The 14751-nt window shown below is 43.0% G+C and overlaps 1 protein-coding gene across 1 annotated transcript in view; it reads right to left on the minus strand.

Moving 5' to 3' along the window:
• The window catches only part of LOC125230080 (UDP-glucosyltransferase 2-like), a 31476-nt gene that overhangs the window by 7561 nt on the left and 9164 nt on the right, over positions 1 to 14751 (minus strand). The window contains exons 2-3 of the mRNA XM_048135087.1: positions 9210 to 9365; positions 8315 to 8402 (exon numbers count right to left, since the gene is read on the minus strand). Of these exons, the coding sequence (XP_047991044.1) occupies positions 8315 to 8402; positions 9210 to 9359 (238 nt within the window). The 5' untranslated portion in view covers positions 9360 to 9365. The remainder of the gene's footprint in view (positions 1 to 8314; positions 8403 to 9209; positions 9366 to 14751) is intronic.

The raw sequence follows: 14751 nt of genomic DNA on the forward strand, positions 1-14751 counted from the left end.
TACACAATAAAAGTAGGAATCAAATGAAATAGAGTATTTACTGTGATATTAATAGAATTTCTGTTGCGCAATGATAGTTTTTTTCAGTACAGATGCTGCTTTTTTTAACGCAGTAGTGCGAGCAAATCAAGCAATGATTCATTTCTTGTCTGGTCGAAACTCTTAGCTTATGTTAGCGACGTGCTCAAACGGTTTATTTTAATTTGTTTTTAGGGTTGTTATTAAGTAATATTACTTTATGGTTGAAATTTGGAGGTAGATATACGTGTGACGCAGCGACAAGGTTGTAACGGTTTCTTTTCCGACCGCTCGTCAGTCGGCTTGTCTATCCGCGCGCGACACACGTACATACTGCTCTCATTTAAATATCACGTGGTGTCTGTAACTTTACGGAATAAAACTTTCTTTTCGTGTCCAGTACTGTGTGCTTTCATTGTGGAACACCCTCACCATCAACAGTGGTCACTTCGACCGGATTTATGTTCCATACTCCGCCTACGAAGATGGTTAATACTCGCAGTACAACGCGCAAGGAACGCGAAAGAAAGGCAGAAGAGGATAGACAGCGTCAGCTGCAAGTACCTTCGCAGCCAACTGAAGGAAATACAAACCAGAACAATGACGAAATGAAGATTAACGTCCCCGCGTTCAAACTGTCGGGTAGCAGCGTAAAATCAGAGCGCCGTCCGGCGCCACGAACGGCCGCTTCGCTAACGGGGCCGAAGTCCAAGTCGTCATCGTCGTCTGTCCTGGCTCGAAGAAAACAGCTGGAACTAGAAGCCGCTCAAGAAAAAGCGCGTATCCAAATGGCCCTCATCGACAAGAAGCTCGAGGCTGATTTAGCTAACCTAAGAGATGAGGAACAAGAAAACTACAGTCCACATGATGATCTGCACACTGACAAACAGAGTGAAGTGGAGAAGTGGCTAGAACAGAGCCAACGCGAGCTGGAATCCGCCGCGCAGCAAGTCCCCGATCATGGTACACAGCCGGACCTGCCGTGCCCGCCGCCGGTCGTTGACCCCGGCACCTCTAATGGAGCGATCCATATGCTCGCAAGTGCACTACAAAATCTAACCGCAAGTACAGCTAAACAAAGTACAGACAAAAACCTGCTAAGCCGATTATGTACTCCCAGAGACCTGCCTAGCTACTCTGGCGACCCTTTGGACTGGCTACAATTTAAGCAGGCCTATCAAGAGTCTACAGAAGTGTGCGGATTCAGCCCGAAGGAGAATCTATGGAGACTGAGAAAATGTCTACACGGAACTGCCCGAGAAGCAGTTTCAGCTTTAATGGTTACTGCCACGTCGCCTGACATTGTGATGAAAACCTTGGAACTGGTATGTGGAAATCCAGAGAGCATCTTAACTCGCATCATGCAAGGATTACGGAAACTACCATCTATGTCAAACGAGTACAGTAAAGACATCGTATCATTCTCAGTCAAAGTTCAGAACTTCATCGCAGCCGTACATGCAGTCGGCCGCAAAGAATACCTACACGACGTAAACATGGCAAATATAATTTTATCTAAATTACCTACGGTCATTATATCGAAATGGTCTGACTACAGTTTCCCTATAATAGAAGAAGGCAAGAAACCACGCTTGGAGATACTCGGAGACTTCTTAAACATCGAAGCAATCAAAATAACTACTACAGCGAACATTCACGTCACTGACCAACGGAATAGTTATCAAAATCACTCTAGAAACAAAAGTGATAATAATAACACAAACCGCCAGCAAACGGTATTACTACAATCGGCGGCGCCCAGTGACAACAAGTGTTTATTTTGCCGCGGTGCTAATCACGAGTTAACTAAATGCAAGATGTTTAAAAAGGCGTTAAGGAAGGACCGGTGGCGTCACGTGAAACGCCACGGAATTTGCTACAAGTGCCTGGTGTCCCGCCACGACCGCGAGACGTGCCCCGCGCCCGCGTGCGACAAGGACGGGTGCGGCGAGGCGCATCATCAACTATTACATTATGTGCAAAGTCGCGATAACGATAAAGATGCAACTGTGGAATCTTCACGTACACCGGAAACAGCTGAGTCGGGCCCTACCACGGAAACGGTATCCTTTATAAACTTAAATACTCAAAAAGTGTTCCTAAAAGTAGTGCCGATAAAAATACGCGGACCTAACGGTGTGTTTACGACAGGTGCATTTTTAGATGACGGAAGTAGTATCAGTCTTATCAGTAAATCGTTCGCCGAGCGCGCCGGCCTGCGCGGGCGCACCGAGACTATGCGAGTGAACGGTGCATGGAAAGATAGCCAGTTAGAGTGTACTGCTACAGTTATATCTATTGATGTATCTAGTTATAATGGTAACGATGTATTTAATATAGATTTCCGTGCTGTAGATAATTTAGACATTCCTAAGCAGGACTTTAGGTCCATTGATTGTAATAAATTTGCCCACTTACAAAAATTAAAGGACGAATGGTCCCCTAATGTAATTTCTAGTGTACCTGAGGTTTTAATTGGGCAGGATAATTATAATTTAATTAAGCCGTTAGAAATATGTGAGGGTAAGCCCTTTGAGCCGTTCGCTACACGTACTGTCTTAGGTTGGTCCATACATGGGAAGGTGCGCGGGCCGCACGGCCGAGCGACCCGCCCCGCCCACAACCTGCTGCTGGTGGCGGCGAGCGGCGGCGGCGCGCCCAGCGCGAGCGCAGCCGACGGCGCGCTCCAAGACCTTCATGAGGAGGTAAGACGTTATTTTTCCATCGACTCCTTAGGTGTGTGTAACAAACCTCGTCAGAACAGCGATGATATTCGCGCTTTAGCTCAGCTAGACCGCACGGCGACCTTCGCTGCCGGCAGGTGGCAAGTGGGCCTGCCGTGGCGCGACGAGAATAGCGTGATGCCTGACAGTTATCCTAACGCTCTAAACAGGTTAAAGGGAGTTGAAAAGAAAATGGCGGCGAACGGTGAGTATGCCCAAAAGTACACGGATCGAGTAAATCATTTGTTCCAAAATGATTTTGCACGAGAGGTCATTGACCCACAGTCCACGTCCCCTCACACATGGTATTTGCCACATCATGCTGTGAATAATTTAAACAAAAAAAAACTACGTCTTGTTTTTGACTGCGCAGCAAAAAGTAAAGGTATGTCCTTGAATGATTACCTACTGCAAGGCCCCGACCTACTCGCGTCCCTATTCGGCATCATGGTACGATTCAGAGAGAATAGGTACGCTGTGGCCGGGGATTTGCGTGACATGTTCCTAAGGGTCAAAATACGACCCGAGGACCAGGACGCACTCAGGTTTTTATGGAGGACGGACTCTAAACAGCCAGTCAAAACATATGCTATGACGTCACTAGTTTTCGGCGCTAATTCGTCCCCTTTTATCGCCCAGTACGTCAAAAATAGGAATGCACAGCGTTTCGCGTCCACAATGCCTGCTGCAGTTGCCGCCGTCTGCGAGCAACACTACATGGACGATTACTTGGACAGTTTGCCAGACGAAGCCGCGGCCATACAAATGGTAAAAGATGTTACTTTTATTCACAAACAGGGCGGGTTCGACATGTGTAACTGGACGAGTAACAGTAAGGCAGTATTGGACAGCGTGCCAAAAGAAGCCTTAGGCAGTGCAGCCTTAAGGTTCAAATTAGATCGGCAGCCTGAAGGTGAGAGAACGCTTGGTCTTATCTGGTTCCCCGCTACAGACGAGTTTGGGTTCGATCTGTCGCTCAAACGTATACCTAGCGATATTATTAGCGGTAAACAAGTACCTACCAAAAGGATCATGCTTCGCGTAATTATGTCGATCTTCGATGTGTTTGGTTTCTTATCACCATTCACAATTCAAGGTAAGATAATGTTACAGTCTTTATGGCAGTTATCCATTAATTGGGACGAAAATATTCCAAATAATATTTTCGTCAAATGGACCGAGTGGATTAAACTTTTAAAAGAAATGCATCATGTACGTATACCTAGATGTTATTTGAGTCCTGTAGGCACGAGCGGTTTAGGTATAGGTGTAGGTATAGGTAACCTATCAGCTGGGTCGCCGGTCAGTGCTACGACGCGCGTAGCAGATGACCCCTCTCCCGCGCGCCCCGCAGTCGCCGCGCAGCCGGCGCCTACTACGCCGCCACCTACCTGTCAGGGCTACGCGGCCAGTGCTACGCCGAGTATGCGGGCACCGACTACGAATATGGATTATGGTAATAATTTACAAATGCATATTTTTTGCGATGCGTCCACTAAAGCTATGTGTGCTGTTGCTTACTGGCGCTGGATTTATAATAATGAAATATACGTGGCCTTCATAGCAAGTAAGTGCAGAGTCGTACCAGTGAAACCTTTGTTGACTATACCTCGCGCAGAGCTACAGTCAGCTCTTTTAGCAGCGAGACTTGCGGACAGTCTACAAAAGGATCACAGATTAGCGGTGCAGCGCCGTTATTTCTGGAGCGACTCAACCACATTTCTTTACTGGGTTAAGAATGACGCGCGCAATTATAAAACTTTCGTAGCGAACCGGTTGGGGGCTATTGATGAGCTCACGCATAGCAATGAATGGCGGTACGTACCTACCAAAATGAACGTTGCGGATATCGCAACCCGCGATACTTACGATGACACTCTTTTCCAAAGCGAGTGGTTAAAGGGACCTTCGTTCTTGAGGAGTGACGAGTCATCTTGGCCGCATAACATCGTCAGCCCCGTAGCTGATGAACCTGAAAGATCAGAAATAATAAATGTAATTAGCGACTTACCTGCTACATACTTACCTGTATTTAATCCGGAGCGTTTCTCTTCGTGGTTGCGGCTGGTGAAGAGCACATATCATGTGTTAGTATTCGTGCACAATAGTCGTAAGCAAACTTATGAAGACTCTGAGCTTATGCGTCGGGCCGAGCTGCTTCTGCTGCGACAGGTCCAGGAAGAATGCTTCGGCGCGGAGCTGGCTGCAATCAGAAAAGGTATGAGTCTCGATAAGAATAGCCGAATACTTACCTGGTCACCTTACCTGGATGATTGTGGGGTCCTTCGCTGCGGCGGCCGTATTAATGCCGCACAGGGTGTCACTGCCGAAACCAAGTGTCCGATTATACTGGACGGGCGGCACCATGTGACGCGATTGCTCGTGAAGCATTATCACGTGAGGGCTGCACATGATTATCAGGAGACAGTAGTGAATAATCTTAGGGAAAAATATGCAATCACGAGGATAAGACCAACGGTTAAACATGTAGCAGCGAGATGCATGTATTGTAAAATTCGCAAGGCGCAACCGCATGTACCTGTAATGGGTGAGTTACCTCCAGGTCGAATGGCGCATCACCAGAGGCCATTCACGCATTGCGGCCTTGACCTGTTTGGCCCGATGGAGGTGGTGGTCGGCCGAGGACGCCAAAAGAGGTACGGTGTCATATTTACCTGCCTTACTGTAAGGGCGATCCATTTGGAGATCGTGCATTCTCTCACGACCGACTCCCTTATTATGGCGTTACGACGCATGGCGTCGCGTCGAGGATGGCCAGACTGTTTCTACTCGGATAATGGTACTAACCTACGGGGAGCCGATTCCGAGCTGAAACGATCTGTCCAGGAACTCGATAACAAAGCAGTCAATGACTTTGCATTGACTAATGGTTCAAGTTGGAAGTTTATTCCTCCCGCGAGTCCACATTGGGCTGGAGCGTGGGAACGCCTCATACGCAGTGTTAAGAGGAGCCTTAGCGTTGTCCTGAAGGAGCGGGCGCCGAAGGACGAGGTCCTCAGCACCTTCATGGCTGAGGTCGAGAATATCGTCAACAGCCGCCCGCTAACCCACGTCTCCGTGGAACCGGGCAGCGATGGTGCTCTGACACCCAACCACTTCCTTCTCCACTCTTCTCCTAATACCCCCGCTTTAGGTGCCTTCGACGACTCCGATTTGTTTCTTCGGAAGCAGTGGCGAAAGAGCCAACGACTGGCCGACATGTATTGGCAGAGGTGGGTAAAGGAATACTTGCCGGAGCTACTCCCTAGAAGGAAGTGGAACAGCGAGCAAACTCCACTCAAGGTAGGAGACCTAGTTCTAGTAGTTGACCCAGGAGCACCACGCAATGTGTGGCCGAAGGCAGTCGTCCAGCAGGTGTTCCCAGGTAGGGATGGTCGGATCAGACTGGTTGAAGTAAAAACCAAATCCGGTGTCTTCAAACGGCCTGCGGCGCGCGTCGCTAGAATCCCTTTGGTTAATGAGTGCTGAGCCAGCACTAGGGTGGGGCGTGTTAGCGACGTGCTCAAACGGTTTATTTTAATTTGTTTTTAGGGTTGTTATTAAGTAATATTACTTTATGGTTGAAATTTGGAGGTAGATATACGTGTGACGCAGCGACAAGGTTGTAACGGTTTCTTTTCCGACCGCTCGTCAGTCGGCTTGTCTATCCGCGCGCGACACACGTACATACTGCTCTCATTTAAATATCACGTGGTGTCTGTAACTTTACGGAATAAAACTTTCTTTTCGTGTCCAGTACTGTGTGCTTTCATTGTGGAACACCCTCACCATCAACACACCGAGTAGTCAATAATATTATTACTGGTTAAACTGAGGTAAATTGATGGCGCGTTGATAAATTTAGACTTATTTTATGAAATCACTCGAGCAATTTAATTGGCCATGGTAATTAGCCCACATTATATTACAAATGCAAACAATATTTATCTTTAACAAATTCTTACGCCATTACATTTTAATGTCAAATGATTTTATTTCTTTTTTACTTTGACGTCTCTGACAGTCGCCATTTGAAAAGAATGAAATGAACGAATGATTTTGGGAAAGTAGTCGCCAAAGGGTAACAATGTGTGCACGCGTAGTGCACACTTCTGTCACTTCTGTGACCATTTGTGCCTGTTACCAATCGTCCCCATTTGGGTCGCCGCGACTAAACGTCGACCGTACTGCGACTAAGCATTGAGACCCGAAGACTTGTGTGTACGTACACAAAATAGGAGGATTTGCGTAGGAACGGCGACCGATTATGGTTATAATATGGGGTAGTGATTCAATGCTCTTTGGGCTGTTGTTTGTAACACAACGAATAAAGTACTTATCCGCAATTCGGACCGCACTTTATTGTTTTTTTTTTTTTTTCAGAAAAAAGTTTCAGTCTCGAACTGTCAATTGAATTAAGACAGGTTACCAGGGAGTATAGAAGTATAAAGGAGGAACATCTGTCGAAGTACAACAATCGCAAAAATGACCGGCTGAGGCCTTGTAATTGCAGTTACAAATCTCTCCGCTTGGAGCGCATGTCTCGCTCAATGATCAGTGATGTGACATGACATTAGACGTTCTTTTCTCTAGGCTGATTTCGTCAGACTGAGCAAGTCTAGACGTAGTCCCGTGGTAGTGCGCTGGCTTCGTACGCAGATGTTCTCGGGTTCGATTCTGACAGCGATCTTTTTGCTTTTTGTTTTTTTTTATACATTAATTTTCTTTTTGTGTATTTTTATTTGTGTTTATTTATTGTTTTACTCAGACAAATGTCAATTTAAGCCCTTTAACATTGTTTGCCCCATGTTAGGATTCTTAGGTAATGTTGTAAGTCTTGCGAATGAAATTTCGAAAAGTAGTAACAAAACAAAATATTTTTGGACATTAAAAAAAAAAAAACGAAGAAAAATATCAGTAGAAAAAATAAAAAAGATCTCATCAGGATTTGAACCCGGGACCTCTTGCTCCGTAGGCGGGGTCACTACCGATAAGGCTAAGAGATTGTCAAACCCTTATCTCCCTGCTATTGCAGCGCCACCTATCTTTTCTTTTATATGTGCACTTCTGATACTTAAAGCTTTCGCTCCTTATATTTCTAAACTCCATACAGGTTACACTTTTCAAGGTATTAGGTATATTTTTCCTTCTATACTAATATGTTATCACTGCTGAGGTGATTCTATATGGGACACGAGACCAAAGTTAATAATTTACGTTTGGTAACATGAATTGTGGTTTAAGTAATAAATCTTATAGGACGTACGTGGCATATAAGACGTAAGTGGCAGTTTTGAATGAGGGTAATTTTCAATTAATGGGTACCTATAATGATCACTACCTAATCTATCTGATCCTTTAGCACAACTTGCCTACATAGACATACATCAAGCGCGACTTCAAAATAATATGGAGCATGAACTCGCGCGCGACAAGGCAAGTCTTGCTAGAGGCTCTGGTGGGCAAAACACTGTCCCACCCCATCATGTGCTTGCCCTGCTGATCAAGTATTTCATTTGATAGTTGAATGAAACAAAAGACCGGTTTTTTAAAGACAAATAAACAAAACTTACTTTGATAGTTGTCCAAGTTCTTGCTGAGATCGACCTCATGGTACTTATCGGTCGTTTTACTGGTGGGAAAAGGTGTAACGTATGTGACCTGGAAATAAATAAGTAAGTAGGTAATTTCAATGTTGCATGTACATTGTAAATACATATGTATTTAATGAGGAAACCATTTCCTAGTACTGAAACTTCTGTCCTTGGTTTTTCGGTTCAGTGATAATTAAACTTGTGTTCTTAAGATTAGTGTTTGTATATAAATAAATATACAGTTGTTAGTTGTTTAATGTTTACGTGATCAAAATTGTGTGGGCCTAGTGAAAATGGGTATAACTCAAATTGACCGAGTCACTTTGAGTTAAGTATACCCTTTTTCCATAGGCCCACAGAAATATATTATATTATAGTTATGTACGCTCAGTTCTGATACTAAATTATTGGCTCAAAAATAAGGAAACAATGACAATTCTTTAGTTAAGAGCGTGAAAAATATGTCTTTTGCACGCTCCCTACTCAAGATGACTTTAGTCCCTATTTTTCCCCCTTTTCTTAACATGTCTTATTGAGCGAAATCCCGTGTAGATCTTTTGGATCCTGGGAGGCAAGCACGGTTGCGTGATAAACCATATACGTCAGGCCATCCTTTTCGCACTAAAGTGCGATAGGGACGCACCGATGCGATAAAGTTCATCCAATAAATAGTGTGCTACGCCCGCAGGTGTACAGTCGCCATCAGATATATAAGAGCGCCCGAGGTACTCAAAAATATCTGAACACGCCTCTAACGCCTAGGCAATAGAGGCGTGTTCAGATATTTTTGAGTACCTCGGGCGCTCTTATATATCTGATGGCGACTGTACAAAAATATTCGTTGTAAAGAGTATGAGAAATTAAATTTACCAACCTCATGTCCAGCATTCAACAGGTGTTTGACTGTCGCCTGTCCGAGAATGTTGTGACTTTTGCCGGGCAACGGATACACCACAAGAATTTTGTACGAAGAACACACTTGTAGGAACGTCGCTAATATAATCAGGTACTTCAATTTTTCCATTTTACACTGTAATTAAAAACATTAGTTAATATAGAAATGAAGGTAACTCGACATTACTTATTTTCGATTAGGTGGCTACCTACATAGAGGTTCGTGACGGGGCTTTTACACGGGCAACACAATCTAAGCAATTTACATAGGTACCATTGCCGCGTTTGCTCCATAGTTAGTTGGTGCGTAGCGTATTGAACAAACGCGGCAATGGTATGTAGATTGCTGGCAATTGTATTGCCCGTGTAACAGCACCTTAAAGTAGCTTAAAGAACATAAATATACCGTTCATAAACAGCAAATTATGACCAGTACCGTTGAATAGGTGCACACACATTGAACACTAGTAGGATACGTAGTATTTTCTTAGTAGTCTGTGCTAGTAGGTTACAATAATGCTAGGCGCGCGGTTGACTCGGCGTGCGGTTTAAGATTGCATCAAACAATGTTGTTGTGTACAAGACCTTGAAACGCGCGTTAGCGTCAAGCCGCCGTCATCTGGGTACGTAGCCAAATGCAAACGCCTACGATAATATTGTTATCGTAGCTAGCTAATCTCTATCGCTCTTCCGGATTGGCGCGACAGAGCCAGCATGCGTTTCGACCGGCGTCTAGCGTACCTACTTGCACTATTAATTATTATACACTAGCTTTTGCCGGCGGCTTCGCTCGCGTTAAGTTCGAAAATTTCGGAATGCTCCATACAAACTTCCACCCCCCATTTTAGGGAAGTGGGGGGTTAGAAGGAGACAAAAAGTAACTTATGTCACTCTCCATCCCACCTACCTATCTCCACTTAAAAAATCACGTCAATTCGTCGCTCCGTTTTGCCGTGAAAGACGGACAAACAAACAGACACACACAGTTTCCCATTTATAATATTACTTAGTAGATAAGTATAAGTATGGATAATTATATTCTGTGGTCTAGCGTCAACGATTGTCATTTCGGAGAGACCCGCTGTACAGATTAATCACTTACCCCCCTTATTCATAAACGTAGGTACTCTAAAGTCTAAAGTTATCAAGCCGATGAAGTTCGTTTATCCTTTCCTGTCACACCAATACGTCGGAAGAGGACAAACGAAAAAAAAAAAAAAAAGAGGTCAAACGAACTTTATCGGCTTGATAACTTTAGAGTACCTACGTTTATGAATAAGGGGGTTAGCCTAATTGCAATATAATAGGGGTTTTCTAGGTATGGGGTTCGTCGGGCGAAGTATTTAACAGTTAAACGTGAATTTGAAAATTAAGAGGGCATTCAACGAAAACGTCGTAATAATGTAAAATTGATAGTTTTAGTCGGCAAAATGCTACACTTTCCGTCATCTAAAAGACTTATTAAGTTCAGGATTCGATTAGGACATCTTCTTAACTTACATGTTGTGAGACTGGATTTTTAAAAACTAACTCACTTAATAAATTATGATTTTTTTTCTGGTGCATGTTTAGGAAAACCCGCGAAAAGTGCTGACTTAGTCCGTCTAATTTGTAAAATTTGGATAGTTTTGAATGCTTCAAGTGGTAAATTTGTATTATGTATATCCTGTACTACAATCATCTGAGACTATTTCTTTGTTATAAGGCTTTAGAATAGAGTAAATGAGGATATGATAAATCCAATTTGTTTCAGAAATCACCTCAGAATAAGTGTTAATTTCTTCGAAAACTTACGTGTTTTTGAAGTAGTTTTAATATAAAAATAATCTGCAACGCTTACTCAAACAGATTTTATGCAAAAGTTTTCTATTAATTGCAATTTAATATTTTTGACGATTTTTTAAAAATGCCTCCTTATTACCGGTTACGCGCGCTTGCGATGTCAGTACCGCGGCAGAGCTTGTAGAGGCAGGACGTATGTTAGTCCGCTCCGCACGCGGCTCGACGATCGCGAAGTTATTTTGTCATTGTGTGCGGCACCCGCCGTGTCCAAAACCGCACTTGTGTGCGTGTTTGGCTGTACTGTTGCATGTATACTGCGACCGAAAACTTTGATCCTTGGGTTGACGACTTTGGTAACTAACTAATTAACTTGACTAATATTTTTAGTAAGTATTATTTATTATTGAATATCATTTGAGGTTACTGACTCGTCTCAACAAAATCTTTGACAATAGATGGTACTCAGGATCTGATGATGAAGTCAGATGGTAGTCATGAGTTCTCATCAACCAGGTCTTGAAACCATTTCGTGTTTGGGCTCGTTTGATTCGCCTCAACAAGATCTTTGACAAGAGGTGATGGTACCCAGGATCTGATGATGAAGCCGGAAGGTAGTCATGAGTTCTCATCAACCAGGTCTTGAAACCATTTCGTGTTTGGGCTCGTTTGATTTGCCTCAACAAGATCTTTGACAAGAGGTGATGGTACCCAGGATCTGATGATGAAGCCGGAAGGTAGTCATGAGTTCTCATCAACCAGGTCTTGAAACCATTTCGTGTTTGGGCTCGTTTGGTTCGTCTCAACAAGATCTTTGACAAGAGATGGTACCCAGGGTCTGATGATGAAGCTGGAAGGTAGTCAAAAGAATTCATCAACCAGGTCTTGAAACCACTCCGTGTTTGGGCTCGTTTGGTTCGTCTCAACAAGATCTTTGACAAGAGATGGTACCCAGGATCTGATGGTGAAGCCGGAAGGTAGTCAAGAGTATTCAACAACCAGGTCTTGAAACTCTTCTGTGTTTGGGCTCGTTTGATTCGTCTCAACAAGATCTTTGACAAGAGATGGTACCCAGGATCTGATGATGAAGCTGGAAGGTAGTCAAGAGTATTCCACGACCAGGTCTTGTAACCACTTCGTGTTTGGGTTCGTTTGATTCGTCTCAACAAGATCTTTGACAAGAGATGGTAATCACTCTTTTATACTCTGGCGCATCCACTGTCTCAGTGTGTCAACAGTCAACTAAAGCAGGTAGGCGTAGCGTAGTGTTGTATTTCCTTACAAAAAACCAATACATAGATGTGGACCTTCCTGTGCTCCATGCAATTAAAACAACTTAATATTTAAAAACCGGCCGAGAGCGTGTCGGGTCACGCTCAGTGCCTACACTGAGCGTGGCCCGACACGCTCTCGGCCGGTTTTTAAAGCCGCGTTGGTAAATAGCCGCTCGGCTCTTCCGTAGTTTTCCATATTTTTCAAAAACTATAGAACCTATCAAGTTCAAAACAGTTTTCCTAGAAAGTTTATAAAGTTCTACTTTTGTGATTTTTAAATATTTTTTTAATATATGGTTAAAAAGTTAGAGGGGGGGGGGACACTTTTTTTTTCTTTAGGAGCGATTATTCGCGAAAATATTAATATTATCAAAAAACGATTTCAGTAATTCATTTTTAAATACCTATCCAACAATAAATCATACGTTAGGGTTGAAATGAAAAAAAAATCACTCCCTACTTTACGTGTAGGGGGGTACCCTAATAAAACATTTTTTCCGCTTTTTATTTTTGCACTTTGTCGGCGTGACTGATATACATATTGGTACCAAATTTCAGCTCTCTAGTTCTAACGGTCACTGAGATTATCCGCGGACGGACGGACGGACGGAGGGACAGACAGACAGACATGGCGAAACTATAAGGGTTCCTAGTTGACTACGAAACCCTAAAAACACATTTTAAATATTAAACTTATATTGACCGGGATATAGACCGTGAATATAAGTCTAATGAAAATAACCGTGAATCATTCAAAACTCTTACATTTTAAATATAAAAAAAACTACTTAAAATTAAAGAAAACCGATCTTAGTTCCATTATATACAGAGTGGGGCCTGTAACAAAGGCGAAGAATTGAACTGTAGGCTATTCTCCTTATACTGATCAACATTTATTCAGTGACTTTTAAAAATTATGAAGTCTTTAAATTTTTAATTTTTCATACAAAATAAATATTAGCTTCAATGTACGCCATTATTGTTGTCATTGACGTTGTCTGTCACACTTTAGACTTAACAGAATTCGCAATACATTACCTCTTAGAAAAAACTTTCAAGGGTGATAAAAATCAAAATAAAAGTTATTTTTAAAAGTCGCCGAACAAATGTTGATCAGTATAAGTGCGTTTTCACATTATCCGATTCGATATCGGATGTCGGACCGATATCCCATACATTACAGGCGCCATCTTGGATTTTTTCTATTGAAATGCTTCCGACATCGGATATCGGATCGGATAGTGTGAAAACGGCTTAAGGAGAATAGCCTAGAGTTCAATTCTTCGCCTTTGTTACAGGCCCCACTCTGTATATGTACCTAGAAAACATCATCATCTTCCTTGCGTTATCCCGGCATTTGCCACGGCTCATGGGAGCCTGCGGTCCACTTTGACAACTAATCCCAAGATTTGGCGTAGGCACTAGTTTTTACGAAAGCGACTGCCATCTGACCTTTCAACCCAAAGGGTAAACTAGACCTTATTGGAATAAGTCCGGTTTCCTCACGATGTTTTCCTTCACCGAAAAGAACCTAGAAAACATATCATATACAAAATAAAATAAAACTAAGAAAACGGATTATATTCATTATACGCGATATAATCTGATTCCATAAATTTATTTCATGAGTAACTATCGCGGTGACAGAAGACAATATTATATACACAATTTATTATATTATAAAAGTTTTTTAATTTATTTCTTCCAAGGCTACACACGTTTTAATAAAAAAAACTGTGATAAGTTTAATAATTAAACTAAAAGGTCAAGTATTTATGCACGAAATCATGTATGCAAATATGTAATATATATGGTGGTGTTTTTACGCAAGTATCAATAATGGTTAGTCCGCAACGCCACTGACGGCGTGGCGGTACCGACCGTGAATGCTATCTCTTTCGCTCTAGCCGCACGTAAGGTTGGTTCGAAGAGGATCGCACGCTATGTCTGTACCGCAGGCTACAATCGTTATGCTTCTGGTTATAGTGTGCGTCTGCACACAGGCGCACGCCAGCGCCGCCGGCGTCGAAATGCGAGCAAGCAGATTTTTTGAAAGCGCTCTTAAATGTGCATTGAATTGAGTTTCTTCTGAGGACTTCTCTTTAGGCTTTCCTAGTTTCCTACATCATACTGTACAGTTACGTCCAGTCCAGTACACCTTCATTTGAGGCACTGTGTTTCCTAATAAACCAATTCATTTATGTATAAATCACTAATATGATTATAATACTTATATTGACCGGGATATAGACCGTGATTACCTTTTTGATTTTTGTCGAGCTCCCGATATTTCGACGCAGTTGCATGCATCATGATCACGGAAAACTGACGAAGGCGGGTGGATGTTAAAGTTGCATAGACAGCGCGCGATCTACCCTCCTTCGCGCGCGTCGGCTGCGTTCACTTTCAGCGTTACCACTGGTCGCATTCACACTCGATGGTCTGTCCAAACACACTACACTCACAGTG

This window comes from Leguminivora glycinivorella, chromosome 1 (assembly GCF_023078275.1).
Source record: "Leguminivora glycinivorella isolate SPB_JAAS2020 chromosome 1, LegGlyc_1.1, whole genome shotgun sequence".
NCBI classification, from domain to species: Eukaryota; Metazoa; Arthropoda; class Insecta; order Lepidoptera; family Tortricidae; genus Leguminivora; species Leguminivora glycinivorella.